Below are 18,818 nucleotides of genomic sequence, written 5' to 3' on the forward strand. Positions count from 1 at the left end.
TTACACGTCCACTGTTTGTCACCGAAGGAAGTCAGGACAGGAACTCAAACAGGGCAGGAACCTGGAGGCAGGAGCTGATGCAGAGGCCGTGGAGGAGTGCTGCTTACTGGCTTGCTCCTCATGGCTTGCTCAGCCTGCTTTCTTATAGAACCCAGGGATGGCACCACCCATAATTAAGAAAATGTCCTACAGCTGGATTTCTTTTTCCGAGACAGAGTTGTTTTGGAGGCTGTCCTGGAGCTTGCTCTGTAGACCAGGCTGGCCTCAAACTCACAGAGATCTGCCTGCCTCTGCCTCCCGAGTGCTGGGATTAAAGGTGTGTGCCACCAACACCTAGCCTCTACATCTAGATCTTACGGACGGATTTTTCTCAGTTGAGGCTGCCTCTTCAGATAACTGTAGCTCGTGCCAGGTTGGTGTAGACTGTCCAGCACACTTGGATTCTACTTGCCCACATCCCTTTCAGCCAAAGCCTTGGAGAAAGCAGTAGTCTCTGCTCTCTTGGTCGCCTGGACCAAGCTCACCCATCCTCCTGTTTCTGCACCTCTGCCCTGCCCTCCTCCTGCCTAAGGTTACCCCCCGGCCTGGGTACAAGGCTTCTCTCGCCTGCTTGAAGACACTGTTCAGCAAGTGTCTCCTCCTGAGCCATATGGTTCCCTTCTCTGTAAGCCATTTCATCAGGAAGCGCCCTGCGGTTACTTCTTTCCAGACTCTTCTTTTGTTCCCCTCCAGCCAGGGCCTCTGCATCACTCCTCTTTCTAGCAAAGCCTGTCCAGACTCCCGCATCCTCTACTCACACGTTCTGACTACTCAGTCGCGAGCTCCCCTCTGCGTCCCCTGACTGCATTTCTCAAGGTCACCAGTGACCCCCACGTTGGTACAGCAGCCAGCTTCCCGTCGTCCCTGCCTCTGTAACGCCCTACGCCCTGTCTCCTTCCTTGAGAGTGCCACTTTCTTGGCTCCTAGGTCACTCACTCTCCTGTTTGCGTCCCGTTTTGTGTGCTGTCCCTCAACTTTGGTTGCTGGCTTGAAATGGGAGCTCTCCAGGACTCAGTCCCTGCCTGGCCAGCACTCGCCCTGAGTTCACTTACCGCTGCAGCCTTTAGTGCCATCTGTGCCTTGCCGGCCACATGCCCATCCCATCCATCCCTCTCCTCCGTGTGCTGCCAGCCTTACCGTTCCCCTGGAAGCTCCAAGTGGGTTGCTCTGCACTTCAAACGTTGATGCCAACTGGATGCCCCTGACTCAATTTTCTCCAACGTGGGACTCCCGTCTTTCTCCTAGACCTGTCCCATCCATTCCTCCACTTCAGGGGTGGCACCGCCATCCTTCCGACTGCTCAGGGTCAGAACGTCATCTTCTTGGCTGCTGAAGGAGATGGAAAGAGATGCCCAGGCATGGTGCTACCCCCAATGGGACAGGCTTCCTCTGCGTCCCCTGCAAGTGCATAGGCCGGGGGTTAGGTTTGGGCGACTAGAAGCAGGGTGAGTCCGCGTACCTTCCGAAGCTGGAGGGAGGCAGAGCAGTGGTCAGATGGCAGTGGACTCCCAGAACCTGGGCAGCCTGGTTCTTTGTGATTCTAGGTGGTGAAGGTCTTACCCAGCAGGGAGGCCAGCTGTGGGGTGGAGTTCCCTGTTCTACATGGCTTGGGATTTGAAGGCAAGACGCTGTGGATCTCATTAATGTTAAGGTTTCTCCGAAGAGGCATGCGGATGCATGCAAATGTTAAGCAAATGAGGCTGCCAATTGTCTGGGGGTTGTAGGGAGAGAAAGCTGGGGGGTGTCAAGAGAATGACCTTTGTGGAGTGGCCCTGAAAGTCCCAGTGGCACACACAGACGCATGCAAATGTGCACTCATCCCTGGGGCCTCTTCCTGTTCAAATGAGACTACTAAGAGGCCTCCTGGACCTCCATAGCCCACAGGAGGCTGACCTAGCAGACAGAATGGGCAGGGCTTGCTAACAGCTTCAAGCTTTACCACCCAAAAGGGGACAGTCACTCAGAACACAGATTTTTGGCTCTTAATCCCTTGCGTGGCTCATGTGCCTTGGAATGGAGGAAGTTACGAGCCTGGCCTTGAGGTGGGGGTGTTGGTGTGGCTGCCTTTTGGTTTTGGTATTGGCTTTGGTTTCTGGAGACAGGGTTTCTCTGTGTAACAATCCTGGCTGTCCTGGAACTCATTTGTAGACCGGGCTGCAGGCTTCAAACTCACTGAGATCCACCTGCCTCTGCCTCCCAAGTTCCGGGATTAAAGGCGTGCACACCGACACCCAGCAGTGTGGCTGTCTCAAGTGTTTGCCTGAGGGTAGGGGGTTCCTTCTCTGTTCACCCCACTGGTCCCACAGGACTCATTCATTGTGTCCTCCCTTATGCTGGGCCTCTGAAGCCCCTGCCTTGGAACCTGCTCTGACAGTTGCCAAGGACAACGGTCTCCAAGGCTAAATGGCCTGTGCTAAGTGATGCTCATGCGAGCACCCTACCTGGGGGCATGGGCAGCCAGCTGGTTCCTCTGCAGACCTGAGAAGCTTCTGGAAGGGAGTAGACAAGTGGGGGGTGCAGCACCCACCCCATTTCCTTCAATGCCCTATGAAATGTGGTTTTACAGGGGCTGCTAGCTTGCTTTATTTTGTGGAGGCTTAGGAAGATGAGAGACCTTCCTGAGGTCACATGTCTGGTGGGGGAGCAGAGATGTCCCCAAGGTTTCTGGGTAGTCATGTTCCCCATATTTTCCTGGGTTCCTCCTGCCCCAGAGAGTGGGATATTGAAGTCCTTGGGTGACCCGACTTGGAAAGGCTCCTGGACCTTTTGGATGACAGGAAGAGCCTGACCTTTGGATCTTGTGGCTGGCAGAGGCAGAGCCAAGGAGAATGGGATGTGTGGTCTAGGGATACCCCCCAGAAGTCCCCGCTCGTAGTTGCCTGCTGTTCGTGCTGTCAGGGGGCATGGTAGATCCTTGTGGAGCCCTGGAAGTGCTCGGGTCCGGGCCAGTTTGGGCCCCAGGCTGGCGAGGAGCAGAGCTGGCCAGTGTCTGTTCTCAGCATTTGCTGTATTCCAGGCAGCATTTCACACCGATTGTCATTCTTGCTGTCCTTGTATGTGTGTGTGTGTGTGTGTGTCTGTAAGAACCCAGTCGTGTGCTAGCAATTTTATGAGCTAGAAAGCTCGTTAGCACAGTAGGATTTGTGAGGGGGAGGGCAGTGGGGCCAATGGGAGGGCTCAGGGTGGGTCCCAGGGGCAGATAGTAGGTCTACAGTTGAGAGAATTCCCTCTTTCTTTGCCAGGGAACCCTGGTGGAGCTCTGTGGGCAGGTAGAAGGTTCTGGGAGACTGGATAAGTTGGGGGTCCAAGCTTGCCCAGACCCTGCACACTTACAGGGCTGCACAGAGATCTACCATGCTCCCAACAGCTAGGGCAGCAGGCAAATGTGAAGGGGAGAACTCTGGGTGGTCTGTGTGTGGGCTCTAGGAGTCTGTTAACCTCCCCAAACAGACTGTTGTGTAAGTACCGCAGCTAACCATCCGATCATGCCCTGGAGCATCTGCGACAGACAAACAGACTGAGTGTCTTGCACACGTGAGAGTCCATCTGGGGAGGGCTTCCAACCCCCATCAGGCGCCGAGCAAGACCCTCAGCTTGGAAATGCTCGGAAGCTGATGCATGTGGGGAGGTGAGGCCAATGGTTCATCTACCAGAGCTCACCAGCACACTGGAGGCAAATCCAGACCGTCTTGGCTTCCAGCTCTGATCCTTGGGACAGCGATGGCCTCAACATCTCTATGTGACATCCTCAGACCTTCCGCATTCCCGGCCTGAGCTCAACACCCCCGAGGCCTAGACTCCACCTGTCCTTGGTGGTTCTCAGCATCCCGGCACCCATCATGGCTCTGCCTTATGCCCGGTTTCTACCAGATGGCCTACCCACTCTCCACCAAGCCGTCTGTGTAGCTACAGTTGGTGAAGGTGCCTGTCTTCCCCATTATCACTCCAGTCTGAAGTTCTGGGTTGTCCCTTCTCCTGTCTCCAAATTCTCTAGAGGTGGATGGAAAGATTTCTGCCGTGGGTGTCCAAACGCACGTCTAGCTGCCCTTGACTTTGTCCTTAGGCTTGAAGGTTTTTCACTCCACCGTGACACCCAGAGGAACTGTCTCCTTCCCTCTGTGTGGTTGTGTGGGCCTGAGTATGTATGCACACATGCATGAGCCCACAAATGCATGCTATGCACAGCTAAGCACACAGGGGTCTCACAGAGCAAGCCAACCTGGGGTGTGTGCCTGCTGGAAACACCTCTGGCCCTGTGCTGGTGTTTCCCACAGCACCTGGCTTGAACCCCAGCATGGAAAAGGCTATAGAATTGTCCAGCCCTGCAACAGCCTTGCTCTGGGAGCATGTCCCTCAGTGTTGCCTAGCCCTCTGTCCAAATGGAGATGATAATTATCCAAATGACTCAGCCAGCAAATATTTATAAAGCGTCCCTACATACCTGGCATGGCATGGGCTCTTGACAGCTGTGTCCACGACAGGTTCCTGCCCTGACTGAGTTTACATCCTAGTGTCAGGAAGGTGGTCAGGAAATAGACAGATAGGGGGTTTGGGTAGTTGCAGAGATGGCTGTCAGTCAAGTGCTTGATGAGCAAGGCTGAGGACCCCAGCTTGGATCCCCAGCATTGATATAAAAAGCTGGGTGCAGCCTGGTGGTCATGGTGCACACCTTTAACCACAGCACTTGGGAGGCGGCAGAGGCAGGCAGAATTCTGAGTTTGAGGACAGTCTGGTCTGCAGAGTGAGTTCCAGGACAGTCAGGTCTATGCAGAGAAACCACGTCTCAAAAAACCCAAATGAAAACCATACAACAACCACAAAGCGAAATTACCCCCACCAAAAAATAAAAAATAAAAGCTGGGTGCAGTGGTATGTTCCACTACCCCCAGTGCCAGGGAGGCAGAGACAGGGAGACCCTTGGGCTCACTGGTCAGTGATTCCTGCCAAATTGGTGCACTTCAGGTTCAGTGAGAGACTCTGCCTCAAAAAAAATTAGACGGAGAACAATTGAGGCAGATACCCATGGTGACCTCTGGCTTCTACACATACATGTACATACACAGACATGCACTTACATATGCACTCAGACATAGACCAAACACTTAACTGGTTAATAAAGGAGAGTTTCCATTTTTCCTTGGCACTCTAAAGCTCAGAGGAGTGTGACTGGGTGGTCAGACAGGGCCTCTGTTGGGTGGGTGGAAGAGCTCTGGAGTCGAGCCTTGAGTGGCAGGAAAGGCAGTCACTGAATGGCCCAGGGAAGTAACATTCTAGGTCAAGGGTACAGCCAGTGCAAAGGCCCTGGGGTGGGAGTGAGCTTGGGGGAGCAGAAAGAGGCCAGTGTGGCTGGGGAGGAGACAGCAGAGTGAGTCCAGGCAGGCCTTTTTAGGCCGTGCTGGGGAGCCTGGATTTTCATTTAAGGGAGACAGGAATTTGCTGTAGGGTTAGGAAGGAGGAGGGAGGCACGTGGCATTATTTATTTTTACAGTATTCCCAGCTGCCATCGGGGAAATGGGGAAGGGGACAGGGTTATCCGAGGAGCCGTTGAGATCCAGAACATGTGTGGTTCTTCAGCCACTTGCCGCCCAGCCGGCTTCTGCTGTCATTATGGTCTCCGGTCTTAACTGGCGCTCAAAGGAGGCCACTGAGCCCAAGGTCATCCCAAGGGCTGGGGGTAGTGAAAGGCTCCTGGAGAGGGACTTGGATCAGGCTGGGAGGCGGGGTCACAAGAGGGGGTCTTGAGTGCTGCCAGCTTGTCATTTGCAAGTGTCTCCCTGAGACAGATGCTTGGTGGCCCAGCTCTACTCCTCTGCTCTGGCCAGCAGGGCTGGAAGCAGGGAAAGTCACTCCTTCGGGCTGACTCCTTTGGTTGAGGCTTTGGGGCCTTGATTCCATGGGAGGGTTCAGCCTGCCTGCGCCTCTAGTCTTTCTAGCTGCCGAGGGAGACTGCTCCCGCCCCTGATCTCGAGCAGGGGGATTTCAGACAAAGCCTTTCCCCATGTGTGCCTCAGTCTCTCTTGCACCGGAGAGTCGAGATCAGCTGCTGCTCACCGGAGGTGGGGTGGGGAGTTTGCTGCTCCTTGGGTAACCACCCCCTCAGCATCCACACATGACCTTAGGGTCACTTACCCGCTCTGGCTTCACACAGGCAAGAGAGGCAAGAGTAAGTCTCCTGGTCACATCACGGTTCAGAATGAGGACCTGGAACACCGTTTCACACCTTTTATATCCCCTCCTTGTGTCCCTCCCAAGGCGCGAGTACTCTGGCCCTCAGCCCAGGCAAGGACTTTGGGCCCCTCGCCTGGAGTGGAGCTCAATGCTGCCCCTTGTCTGTTCAGCCTTGGAACTGAGGGCAGGGGCCAGTGCCCAGTACCTGGCAGAAACTCCATCCTACAAGGGGCCGTGGCAAGGCATGGTAGGTGGACAGTCCGGATCAGTTTCTAGAACTTACAGAGCACTAGAGAGGTCACACAGGAAGTCCTTGATTTGTCCACGGTCCTAGCTTTGGTCTTCTGTGGCTCGGATATCAGATGGCGCCACTCACACCCTCAAGCGGCTTCAGGGAGATCAGGCAGAACCTTAACCAGAGGGTCTCCCCGGCCTGCCAGACCCAACTCTGCGGCTGGGCGCAGGAGCTTGAGGTATCTGGCAGGATAGAGGGCTCAAGCCCAGAGTCAACGCCCTGCTGCCCAGGGTTGGAGAGAGGTCGTAAAGGACTAGAACTCAGACAGCGGGCCGCAAGCCCTCACACCCTCTCTTCCTTCCTGTGTTCCCCTGGAATCTCAGTTGAGGAGGTGACCTCCTCCCCTCCTCTGCGTGTGCCACCGGAGGGAGCCAATAGAAATAGCAACAAGGGCAGCAGGGATGTAGGGCAGACCAGGACTCCCTTACTCAGCACTAAGCCCCGAGGGTCCCTGGTGTCGTAGCATCAGGTCAGATAGCTTAGAGCTTCTGTTGAAGGTGTGTGTGTGCCTGCGTGTGTGTGTGTTTGTGTGTGTGTGTGTGTAAAAATCTGAAATTTAGTGCAGTTGTTCTAGGTAGTTTATATAGAGAGACCCTGTCTCAGAGAACTCACAAAACATCCAAACTCTAGGTGGTGACAATGAGTTGGGCTTAGGCAACAGATCTCTCTCTCTCTCTCTCTCTCTCTCTCTCTCTCTCTCTCTCTCTCTCTCTCTCTCTCTCTCTCTCTCTCTCTCTCCCCCTCAGTAGTATTTGAAAACCCAGGGTTACATGGTTTTAGTTGGTCTATAGTAGCTGAACTCCCCTCAGAGGCCCAGGGAGTCCCCAGAGAGCAGAACTCACTTTCCTCTCTGGGCTCACATAGGTGCAAAAGTCTTCCTGGAATTGACCTCTGTTTCCTGCAGGCCCGAGCTGGTGGCCTGAGGCAGGCCCAGCGGGCTGAGTCCCCAGGTGAGACTCAGGAGTAGGCAGACTCCGGATTCACATCCTTATCTTCACACCGCAGCTTCTTTTGCTGCAGCCCAGGGAGCTGGACTCTCCCTCTCCTCCTCCAGTCTCTTCCTGAACCCAGATAAGCCTCTCCAGAAGAAAACAGGGTGTTGGGGCCCACATAGTGGAGCGAGGGAGCAACCCAAACCAGAGACAGAGGAAAGGTCCCGGCCTCTGCAGCTTTCCAGGGTGCTGGGACACGACTGGCTTGTGTCTCTGGATTAGGTCACGTGGGAGCATAGCCTAGACTACAGGGGGCTGGGGCAGAGAGGAGAGAATTGGCTGGCGAGTATGAGTATGCGGCTTCTGCCTTCCTAGCCAGGGTGACGTTGGACAGGAAGCCTCTGGAGGTTGGGCCGAGAGCTTCTCAGACATCTTCCTCAAGTTCTCACCAAGAAGGGAGTCCTGGACCTTTTTTCCTTTCTTCTGCCATCACCAGACGCTGGTGCTGAAGGGGCCTCCGTGCTGGGCTGCACCCGCCCAGCACCCTGGACAGCGGCGCATGGTTGGGGGGGCCCCCTGTGGCTGACGGCTGTCTCAGGGCTCTGTTCTGGCCTCGCTGGGACGCTTTCTGTCAGCATCAGGCTGTACTTATTCTGGTCATCGCCGTGACTTCCCTTAGTGCCCCCTCCCCAATAAAGGCAACCCCTGGGTCAGCTTCCTCCACTAGTCACAAATTGGGACATGGGGAGAGGGAGAGGCTCATGACCGGCCGAGACCAACCTGGAGGAGCTTTGTCTCCTCTCACTGGCAGTACTAGAGGGGGCGGGGGAGCACTTGCCCAGCTCCTCACTGCCTGGGTCTTCCTTAAGGGACTTTGGTGAATTCTGAAGGACACAACAGAGACTCTAAGAAGTAATAGAGAAAGCAGGGGCTTGGGTGCACGGGCCCAGCCACGGGCTAGAGGAGAGCTGTGCCGTGTGTGTGTGTGTGTGTGTGTGTGTGTGTGTGTGTGTGTGTGTGTGTGTGTGACACGGCCATGGAAGTGAGGATGTCACAACCTGAGCTCGTTCCCCAGCTGAACGTTACTAAGGACATCACCATGGCCAGCCCCCTAGCCCCTGACGGGCTGCCCCAGCACTGGCTTCACAGGACTTTGGACACTCTGACTTCTGCCCCAGCTCTGTCTCCATCTTCTGTCAGGTTTTTTTTTTTCCTTTGGAGCCCTAGGGCTGGCTGGGTCAGGAAGCAGTGGCTGTCATGGATGAAGAAAAGTTCCCATGTGGACCGCGCGAGGAAGGAGGTGCTATCCAGGACCCCAGCCTGGAACCTGAAGGGGAGCCTGGGGTCCAGAATGAAATGGAAGCCGGTGAAGACCCAGGCATCCACATCATCGGTCCAGGCCGTGAGGAGAGAGACACCCTAGAGGGCGCCATGGAGCCCACGGGAGACCCAGATGTGGCCCTGCCTGGCCTTAGCCTCTCTCTCACCAATGGCCTGGCCCTGGGACAAGATGGGAGCATTCTGGAAGATTCTATAGAATCCAGGCCCTGGAGGGCTAGTTTACTCGCAGAGGAGGAGGAGGAGGAGGAGGTCTCCAGGAGTCTCTGTCCAGATGCTGAGGACCCCCAGCTGGGGTAAGTAGGTACCCGGGCCAGGTACTCACATTTCTAACTCTGTGATAGTGCCTGGGGCTAGCCCCTTAGTCTCTCTCTGGGAGTCTGGGATTTCCTGTCCCCATTTTCGGCTTCTGAGTGTTTTGAAAAGACTCCACGGGTGTTTCAGAGGCAAGCAGGCTTGCTGTCTCCTCCCGCCGCCCCCCGGTGCTTGGCCCCCACAAGCCATAATGAGCAGTTTCTGCGAGGGGCTGTCCTGTCTCTCCAGCTGACAGTGGAGCTTCAAGTCCACTCAAACATCTCAATGTGGAAGGCAGGCTCTCTGGTCCCTTCTCCTACCTCAAGATGGCCCCAGGTATGCAGGCTTTATGTGCTTGTCCCTCCCAGGGAGGTTTCCTGGGATTTTGGATAAGCTTGTACCAGAAACCTTGTGCCTGTCCTAGTTAATGGAGTTAACAGTCTGTCAGCAGGAGTTGGAGAGACTACTGGACTTGGGGTACCACTGGACAGGGAGGAGGGGATGGGAAGAACATAGTCTTTGTAGAGCGTAGCTGTAGGCCTGTCTGGGCAAGTGCACAGGGGTGTGTAAATATGCGTGAGGGTACGTATGTGTACCTCCAGTCTTTTACACGGTACACGCACAGGGGTGTGTGAGTATGCATGGGGGGCACATGTGTATGTATATGTGTGTTTGCACTCATGTATGTGTGTCTAGCCTGCACATTGGCATTTGTACAGGGAGTGTGTGTGAATATGCACGAGGGCTTGTGCATGTGTGTTTGTGTGTGTCCAGTCTGTACGTTAATTAGTATACGCACAGAGGTGTGTGAGTATGCACCGGACGTGTGTGTGTGTGTGTGTGTGTGTGTGTGTTCGTGTGTGTGTGTGTTCAGCTCCTGGAACACGTATGGTAGCTAGCCTTGGTATGGGGAGACATCTAGGATGGATGGTGACTATACTCTTGCGTTCTATAGGCTGGATTGCCCTGGGGAGCCAGATGTGCGGGATGGCTTCAGTGCCACTTTTGAGAAGATCCTGGAGTCGGAGCTGTTGCGGGGCACCCAGTACAGCAGCCTGGACTCCCTAGATGTGCTGAGTCTCACTGATGAGAGCGACAGCTGCGTCAGTTTCGAGGCCCCCCTCACGCCTCTCATCCAGCAGCGGGCTCGAGACAGCCCTGAGCCTGGGGCTGGACTGGGCATTGGGGACGTAGGGCCCGAAGGGGACCTGGGGGCAGCTGGTGGTGGTGATGGGGAGCTGGGCAGCCCCCTGCGGCGGTCCATCTCCAGCAGCCGCTCAGAGAACGTCCTGAGCCACTTGTCTGTCACGTCGGTGCCCAACGGCTTCCATGAAGACGGACCTGGGGGCTCAGGAGGGGACGATGAGGATGAGGAGGACACAGACAAGTTGCTGAACTCTGCCAGGTGAGGAGGGGGCCTAGCTTGGGAGCTGGGAAGCCACTGAGCAGATAAGGGGGGGACTGAGACCCAGAGGAGGCAAAGCATTCTGGGGTGACAGTGTCCACCGCCCACAGCCCTCACAAGGTCACCGTGTCTGTCCTCTGCATGCAGACAGCCCGCCCAGTCTCAAGGGTGCGCTCTGTTCTTCCGTTCTAATAGCTCAGAGCGGGTCATGTTGCTATGCTGGGGGCACAGCCACATCTGATTCCACTTGAGTCACTCTGGGAGTCTGCCTCGATGCTTTTCTGCTGCACTGAGACCTCTTACCCTCCCAACCCCCCCAACCATGGGTTTTCAGAGACCTGGGATCCCTCCCAGCCACAGGACTTCTGATTCCCCCCCTTCCTATCTGCAGTGACACCAGCCTCAAGGATGGCCTGTCGGACTCGGACTCAGAGCTGAGCAGCTCCGAGGGGCTGGAGCCTGGTGGCCCAGATCCACTGGCCAATGGGTGCCAGGGGGTCAGTGAGGCCGCTCGCCGACTGGCCCGCCGCCTCTACCACCTCGAGGGCTTCCAGCGCTGTGATGTGGCCCGGCAGCTGGGCAAGAAGTGAGTGCGTCTCCCCAGCGCCTGTCCCAGGAAGAGCAAACGCACTGTCTTCCCCAGCCGGGAAAGGGCAGAAAAGGGCATCGGTGACTTCTTTCCGATGGGGGGGGGCAGGGCGGGGCGGGAGGGGTGGTGGATGGTGCCACAAGCTCTCACCAGGCCTTCGAGGATACCTCCTCCTGTCACTGTCCTCATTCTTGACCTCGCCCTAAATCTTGTTTCCTTTCTGGGCTTCTTGGGAGAAGGTGGCTGCTGTCAGGGAAGGGGGGTGGGTGGGTGGTGACAGGCAGCTCCCTCAGGGCTGGGGCGGGATGGGAGATGCGGTTATGGCGCCATGAAGGGCAGTAGAGAGGACAGGATAACCTGACAGGCCCAGCGGGGCCAGGTGGAGTGGAGAACCTGTGAGGGATCTGGGGTAAATGCCGGGGAACCGGAGATAATGGCGTCCGTCTTCATTAAACCAACCCGTCTATTGGGACCACCTGTAGGGTCTGGTCACACAAAAGTCACAGGGCATAACCTTCAGACTGTGTGCCAAGGACACTAGGGAGGTAGACGTTGTGAGGATTGGGGACCTGGTGTGTGTGTGTGTGTGTGTGTGTGTGTGTGTGCTGACATAGTCTGAGTATGTATGAACATAGTGTGACCCTTGCCTTGGCCCCTCTATTCACAGGAACTCCATCACCCCAGGAAGGCTTGGAGGTGGGGAGAGCTGGCCAGCCTTCTGTGCCACTCACAAGGCTAAGGCAGATAAATCTTCAGAGCTCGGTCAGGCTTAGATGAGGGGTTTAAGTCTTAGGAGGCCTTTTTGTACCCTCTGAATCTTTTTTTTTGTACCTTGGGCAGTGGGTTCCCGGGAGCCCTTCCTGAAAAAAATCACAACTCACACACTTCTCTGGCAGGCTGAGCATCTCCATACTTGGGAGAACCAATTCTTTCCATGGCGCCCTCTTCAGGCTCCTCCAGCAATTTCTGCAACTCGCCCCTCCCATCTGAAAAAGGGCGGGGAGGGGGGAAACATAACAATGACATGACTTTCCAACCCCTCATCTCTAGCTCTCATGTCTTTTGCCCTAGGTAGATTCTATCCCCTTCCTTTCTTTTCTTAGCCCCACCCAGATGGGTTCTTGCCATTCCGTGCCCTCTTCCGAAACTTCCCTTTTTCCAAGCGCCAAGGGCCTTAGGGTATTGGAAGCAGGCCACTGCTACCCCATGCCACCTTCAGCAGTATCTACACAGCTGGACCACTTGTTTCTTTTTTTTTTTTTTAGATTTATTTATTTATTATGAACACAACATCCTGCCTCCATGTATGTCTGCATGCCAGCAGAGGGCACCAGATCTCATTATGAGATGGTTGTGAGCTGCCATGTGGTTGCTGGGAATTGAACTCAGGACCTCTGGAAGAGCAGCCAGTGCTCTTAACCTCTGAACCATCTCTCCAGCCCTTGTTTCTATTTCAGGTTTTTTTTATTATGAACCTTTTGAGAATACGCAAAACAGATAAACAACACACCAAACTTTTCATATGTCCATTATGCAACTTCAGAGGGTTCTGGGGGTCTCACTATGCAACCCAGGCTGGTCACCAAATTCCTCTGCCTCAACCTCGAAAATGCTGGGATTATAGGTGTGTAGGTGTGTATTGTCACACCCTGCTCTCAGCTCTGATGTTGTTCCGTTATTCATTCCTCTGTTGTCCCACAACTTCTCCCCCGGTTTGTACGGGGGATAGCATATTGGTACACGCTATCATTTGACTCACAAGTGCTTAGGCTATATGAAAAACTTTAATATAATTACCTTATGACAGTTAACAAAATTTTCTCATCTCCAACATTTGTTGTGTTTCATTTTCTCTGGTTCTCTCAAAAGCATTGATCTGGTCAGGCCTGGTGGGGGCAAGCTTGTTATCCCAGCTACTGGGGGGGGGAGCTTGAGGCAGGAGGGTCGCAAGCTTAAGGCCTGCCTGGGCTACAGAGTGACTCTTGTCAGAAATATATAAGATATAAAAATAGGGCTTGGCTGTAGCTCAGCATAGAGTACTTGCCTTATATGCATGAGGCCCTGGGTTCAATCCTCCATACCACCCCACCCCACCCCCCCCAAAAAATGGTGTGTTCAACATAGGGCAAGAGTATGATTCTTTTTCACAAATGGCATTTAATATACAACCAGCTGCTTTTCTCTCTTTTTCATCTCCCCCCACCCTGTGGTGCATGCATGACATCTGTATGTATGTGTGAACGCACATGTGGAGGCCAGAGGCTGATTTTCAGTGTCTTCCTCCGTTGCTTTGCACACACTGTTTTGAGACAGGGTCTCTCACTAAATCTGGAGCTCACTGACTGGCGAGGTGGGCCGGCCGGCAGTCTGCAGGGATCCTCTCGTTCTCAGTGACGAGAACATGTCCACGACACCAGGCTGGCTTTTTACCTGGGTGTAACGAGCGTGCTTTGTTTATCAACATATACACAGAAGGATCCCCCCCCCATCACCTGGGTGCTAGGAATCCAAACTCAGGTCCCAGGCTGTAGGTGGAGTTTCTCTGTGTCTTGGCAGCCACTCCCAAGTAACCAGACAGAGGCTTATTATTAATTATAAAGGCTTGGCTGATAGCTTAGGCTTCTTCTCTCTAGCCAGCTCTTACAACTTAGATTAACTCATTTCTATTAATCTGTGCGCTGCCTGGAGGCTCGTTTACCTCATCTATGAACTTCCCATGTTGCTTCTTCCGACACCCAGCATTCCCTTTGCCCCTCAAATCCTGCCTAGCAATCAGTCAATCAGCTTTTTATTGACAAGGAGAGCAACACATATTTAGAGTGTACAAAGACGGTTCCACGGCACCAGGTTTGCAAGGCTTTGACACTGAGACCGTCTTCCCAGGCCCGTCTTTTAAAGTGCCGTGTACTGAAGGAACAGAGACATTTGTCCCAAAGAATTTCCCGTATTTTGGATATGATATGGTGTCATTTCACACCTTCCTCTAGTTCCCACGATCCTGTGGTGGGAAGGAAAGCTTGAGGCTTGATTAGAGTCAGGAGGAAATCTCTCCAAATTCTTCCTCCCGGGCATCATGAAACATGCTCCTTCTTGGCCTCCAGGAGACTCTTCCCCTCTGCTGTTCTCAGACCCCTTCGCAAGCTCTTTCCTTGATCTAGACCTTAATGGGGCTGCTTTCTGAGCTCTGCCCTGGGCTTGCACATTAAAAGAAAATATTCTGTGTGCGTTGTGTGATTTAAAAAAAATTTTTTTCCGAGACAGGGTTTCTCTGTGTAGCTTTGGAGCCTGTCCTGGCACTGGCTCTGTAGACCAGGCTGGCCTCGAACTCACAGAGATCCGCCTGCCTCTGCCTCCCGAGTGCTGGGATTAAAGGCGTGCGCCACCACTGCCCGGCTATGTGCTGTGTGATTGTATGCTACATGTGTGCAGACGCCTGAGGAAGCCAGAAGAGGGCAATAGAACTTCTGTGGCTGGATTACAGGTTGTGCAATGCCAGACACAGGTACCGGGAACCAGACTCAGGTCCTCTAGAAGAGCGGTGAATGCTGTTGTTAACCCTTGAGCAATCAATTCAACCCGGTCTGGCCTCAAGCTCAAGATGGCCTTGAACTCCTGAGACCCCCCTAGACACCTACCGTGCTGGGGACTGAACCCAGGGCTTTGCGTGTCGTAGGCAGACCCTCTGAGCGGATACCCTCAGCCCATCTGTACCTTTAAAAGTTTTGCTTATTTATTTTCAGACACAGTTTCATTATGTAGGGGGGTTGGTTGGGCTCAAGCGCCGATCCCTGCACCTCGCAGTGCAGAGGTGACAGGCAAGCACGCTGCCACGCCGCCTGCCGAACTCCCTGCGCCTTGTTCTCGCAAGGGTTCAGGTCTCACAACACCAAGCTGTCTCTTACAAGGTTCCTCTCCCAGGGGTTCCAGCCCTGTGCCTGTTCTGAGCTCCGACAGCTCCACTGTTGGGGAAATCAGTCATTCCTTTTTCTTTTTTTGGTGATCTCAGCAGCCTGAATTTTTTCATCTTGGTCACCTTTTTTTTTTTTTTTCCTAGCTCCGCAGGTACAGTATTAGCTTTAAAGTCTGCAGCCAACCGGGCGTTGGTGGTGCACCCCTTTAATCCCAGCACTCAGGAGGCAGAGGCAGGCGGATCTCTGTGAGTTCGAGACCAGCCTGGTTTACCGAGAGAGTTCCAGGACAGGCTCCGAAGCCACAGAGAAACCCTGCCTCAACCCCCCCAAGTCCCTCCCCCCAAAAAAAGGCCTTTAGCCATTTCCTGCCTAGTCCTTCCTGTGATGTGATCTGAGGTCTTGTCCTGTCTCTCCTCTTGCTGCTCCCCCCTAGAGGTTTGATGTGATGTCATATCCTCTCCTTTACTGGGGACGCTTGGCACGATCACCTCACCCTAATCCCTCCATCTGAGCTGGCTGAGACATCATCTCTTGATCCCCCAGACCAAGGGTGATCTGTCTGAGCTGAGTAACTAGAGGGGGAGGCAATTTCAGGGTCTGGGCAGATCTTCGAGGTGGTTAAGGGTGGGGCCCACCTCCCCAGTACCTGCCATCCCAGGCCTTGGGTCCTGCTTCTAATTGTCATCCCACGATGCTTTCTTGGCAGCAATGAGTTCAGCAGGCTGGTCGCTGGGGAGTACCTCAGTTTCTTCGACTTCTCAGGCCTCACGTTGGACAGAGCCCTCAGGTTAGTGGGGCTGGGGTGGGGGCAGTACCCACAGGTTGGTGGGACAGCGCATTTGGGTTGTCTTTCCAGGTCTGTCATAACTTGATGCACGGCATTTGCCCCTCTGGTAAAGCTTCGGGGAAGGGACGCTATGGGTAGCAGCTGTCCAACAGCTCAGTGACTGCCAGCTAATGTGACGGGTGCTGGCAGGGTATGGAGGTGGGGGTGTAGTCACAGCTTGCAGGGCCTGCCCGTATGGGGGCATTTCCTGCCTGCCAGATGCCATAGGTCTTTATAGACCTGGCCTACTTTGATGGTAAACGGAACTTGACTGTAGCTGTTTCAGTGCCTGGGCCACAGGAGGAGGAGGAGAAGGGGGAGGAGGAGGGGGGAGGAGGTGGAGGGCCTAGGGAGGAAGAGGAGGGCCTAGGGAGGAGGAGGGGTGGGATGGGTGGATGCAGTCCAGTGACATCATCAGAAAGATGCTAGGCCAGGATGAGGAGGGGAGGGTAATGTCTCTGAGCTAAGGGCCGTGTCCATAGATGTCTCTTATACTTAAAAAAAAAATCATGATGTTTTTAAAGATTTATTTATTTAGTATTCTGCCTGCCTTCCAGAAGAGGGCACCAGTTCTCATTATAGATGACTGTGAGCCACCTTGTGGTCACTGGGAATTGAACTCAGGACCTCCAGAAAAACAGCCAGTGCTCTTAACCTCTGAGCCACCTCTCCAGCCCCCATCTCTTATACTTTTTTTTTTAAATTAGTTTTTTTTTCTTTTCCCCTCTGTTTCATTTGGGATGCCTTCTGTTGGCTTCTAGAATATGTGCCGTTTTGCTGCATTCAGTGGACCATCGAAGCCAACTAAAAACTTACTGAGGCCTGGCTCTGTATGAGTAGGAAGAGTGAGGACCACAGTTCAGACCCTCTGCTTCTGGAGGCTCTCTGCCTGACTTCACCGAGTCTGGCAACTGTGTGCCCGTGTGCTAACAAACGCTCAGAGACCCCAGATTTGCTTTTTTTTCCAGCCCTAAGAAAGGATCCGATGGGTCTTGTTGGCAGTGCACCCAGGGAAACGGTGGCTGTCACACGTCAGCCCACCCTGTCCAGTCCTCTTCCTCTTGAGGCCGTTGGCCTGCGGCTCTTCTTGCTCCACCTGTAGCTGAAGGGAGCGCGCCGCCACCGCCACTGTTGGGGGATGACTATTGCTCTGTCTCCAAGCAGATCTGTCTTGATGAGCCGAGCCTTTGGATCGCATCCAAATGAGAGCGATCAGGGAGAGAGAGGGACAGTGGGAAGTGGGGACTGGTTCGCCATCAGAGGCCCCGGGCGCTGGGCTGAGGGTCTCCCACACAAAGCTCTGGGCGTGAAGCAGCACCGTAGTAGCAGCGTGCTAGCAGCCTTTAATCCAGAGGACAGGCCCGGGGATGCAGGAGAGATGGGTGTGCGAGCTTGCTGAAGAGATGGAGTGGAAAGCAGCTGGTGCAGAGATAGAGCCATATAGGCAGTGGGGGGGCTGAGCCTCGGGGGTAGGCAAGAGTGTTTGGGGGAGGAGGTGTGATGCTTGGGGCTTGGTAAAGAGCCCCTTGGAGGCAGGATTTGGCAAGGCTGGGGCCGGAGTTCAGGGAGTACAATGGATCGGGGTCTGGAGAGTTGACTCAGTGGTTAAGAGCACTGGCTGCTTTTCCAGAGGACCCAGGTTTCGGTTCCAAGCACCCACAAGGTGGCTCAGAATTGTCTGTAACTCCAAGGCTGTAATATGAAGGATGCGGATGTTTCTCTGGGGCTTCTGGGGAGCCAGGGAAAGGTTTTAAGTGGCTGTCCGGTGAGTTGAGGTTGCCTGCGTGTCTACAAGGCAGATATGTAACGAGTGTGGAGTGCTAGCTGAGAGACTGGGGTAGGTGTCCTGAGCACATGGTGAGGGTAGATTAGGGGGGGAAGAGAAGGAGGAAGAGGAGGAGGGAATTGAGATAAAGACAAAAGGAAGGCCAGGCGTGGCAGCACAGGCCTTTAATCCCTGCACTGGAGAGGCAGAGTTGGAGTCCAGCCTGGACTACACAGAGAGTTCCAGGACAGTTAGAGCTATGCAGAGAGACACTGTCTCGAAAACAAACAACTCTCCGCCCCAGAAAAATGAAGAACAAATCGCAGAGACTTGGTGCAGCTCAGACTTGGGGTGGGGGATGAGGATGGAGGGGTCAGGGTTAGGGCTTAACTGGTGGCGAGCAGGGATTAGGAAAGACTGAAGAAGATCGTGCTGATGTGTGGGTCGGGCATTCATTCCAGGACAGGCTCTGGGGTGCTCATCTGCCTTGTTCAGAGTCAACCCCCTGCCTGCTTCCAGAAGGGTGCTGCAGGAATGAGAGAGAGAGAGAGGGAGAGGAGAAGGAATTCTGTGGTCTTAGAATCCAGAGGCTATCTTGGGGGGGGATCCGCCTGGACCTGCAGAGGGTATCCAGTCCCAGATGCTGGGGTACATATGTGTGCCTGTGTGTGGGGAGTAAGCCTTCTGTTCCAGCGAGAAGGCTGAATCAGGGGGCTCTGAGATTCACCCAGCAACCTTGAATTGCATTCTAGAACCTTCCTGAAGGCCTTCCCACTGATGGGGGAGACGCAGGAGCGAGAGCGAGTCCTCACCCACTTCTCACGCCGGTACTGCCAGTGTAACCCGGACGACAGCACGTCAGAAGGTACAGCGCTCCCTGATCCACCTCCCACATTCCTGCCTGAGTCCTGGTCCTCTCCCATGCTGGCCCACCTGCCACCTCTGTCCTGCAGGCCCAGGTGGGCTATATGCGTTGACTAAGATTGGATGAATACAGTTGGGTGTGGTGACTCATTCCTGAAATCCCAGGGATTGGCAGGATGAGTCAGGACGATTTCAAGCTTGAGGTCAGCCTGGGCTAGAGTGTGAGACCCTGCCTCAAAAAAAAAAAAAACCAAAGCAAGAAAATGTCCAGTGAATATCCGGTGGCCTGGCGCTGGACAGGAGAGCCCAAATGGTCATTCTACTCCCAGTGCCTGTAAGTCCTTCAGCACGGTCCATGTTCCGTGTCTCCCATCACAATACTGACTCTTGGC

The 18,818-nt window shown here is 54.3% G+C and overlaps 1 protein-coding gene across 5 annotated transcripts in view; it reads left to right on the top strand.

Moving 5' to 3' along the window:
• Psd2 (pleckstrin and Sec7 domain containing 2) overlaps window positions 1–18,818 on the top strand; it is a 45,588-nt gene that overhangs the window by 4,944 nt on the left and 21,826 nt on the right. For 2 of the 5 annotated variants that reach the window (XM_040758111.1, XM_040758110.1), the window contains 5 exons: window positions 8,656–9,068; window positions 10,022–10,471; window positions 10,863–11,057; window positions 15,678–15,758; window positions 18,315–18,427. In XM_040758111.1, coding sequence (XP_040614045.1) covers window positions 8,692–9,068; window positions 10,022–10,471; window positions 10,863–11,057; window positions 15,678–15,758; window positions 18,315–18,427 — 1,216 coding nt within the window. In that variant the 5' untranslated portion in view covers window positions 8,656–8,691. Of the gene's footprint in view, window positions 1–8,634; window positions 9,069–10,021; window positions 10,472–10,862; window positions 11,058–15,677; window positions 15,759–18,314; window positions 18,428–18,818 lie in introns of all 5 variants that reach the window. The other 3 variants (XM_040758109.1, XM_040758107.1, XM_040758108.1) reach the window with 3 other exon arrangements.

Source organism: Mesocricetus auratus, unplaced genomic scaffold (genome assembly GCF_017639785.1).
Source record: "Mesocricetus auratus isolate SY011 unplaced genomic scaffold, BCM_Maur_2.0 Super-Scaffold_100015, whole genome shotgun sequence".
NCBI classification, from domain to species: domain Eukaryota; kingdom Metazoa; phylum Chordata; class Mammalia; order Rodentia; family Cricetidae; genus Mesocricetus; species Mesocricetus auratus.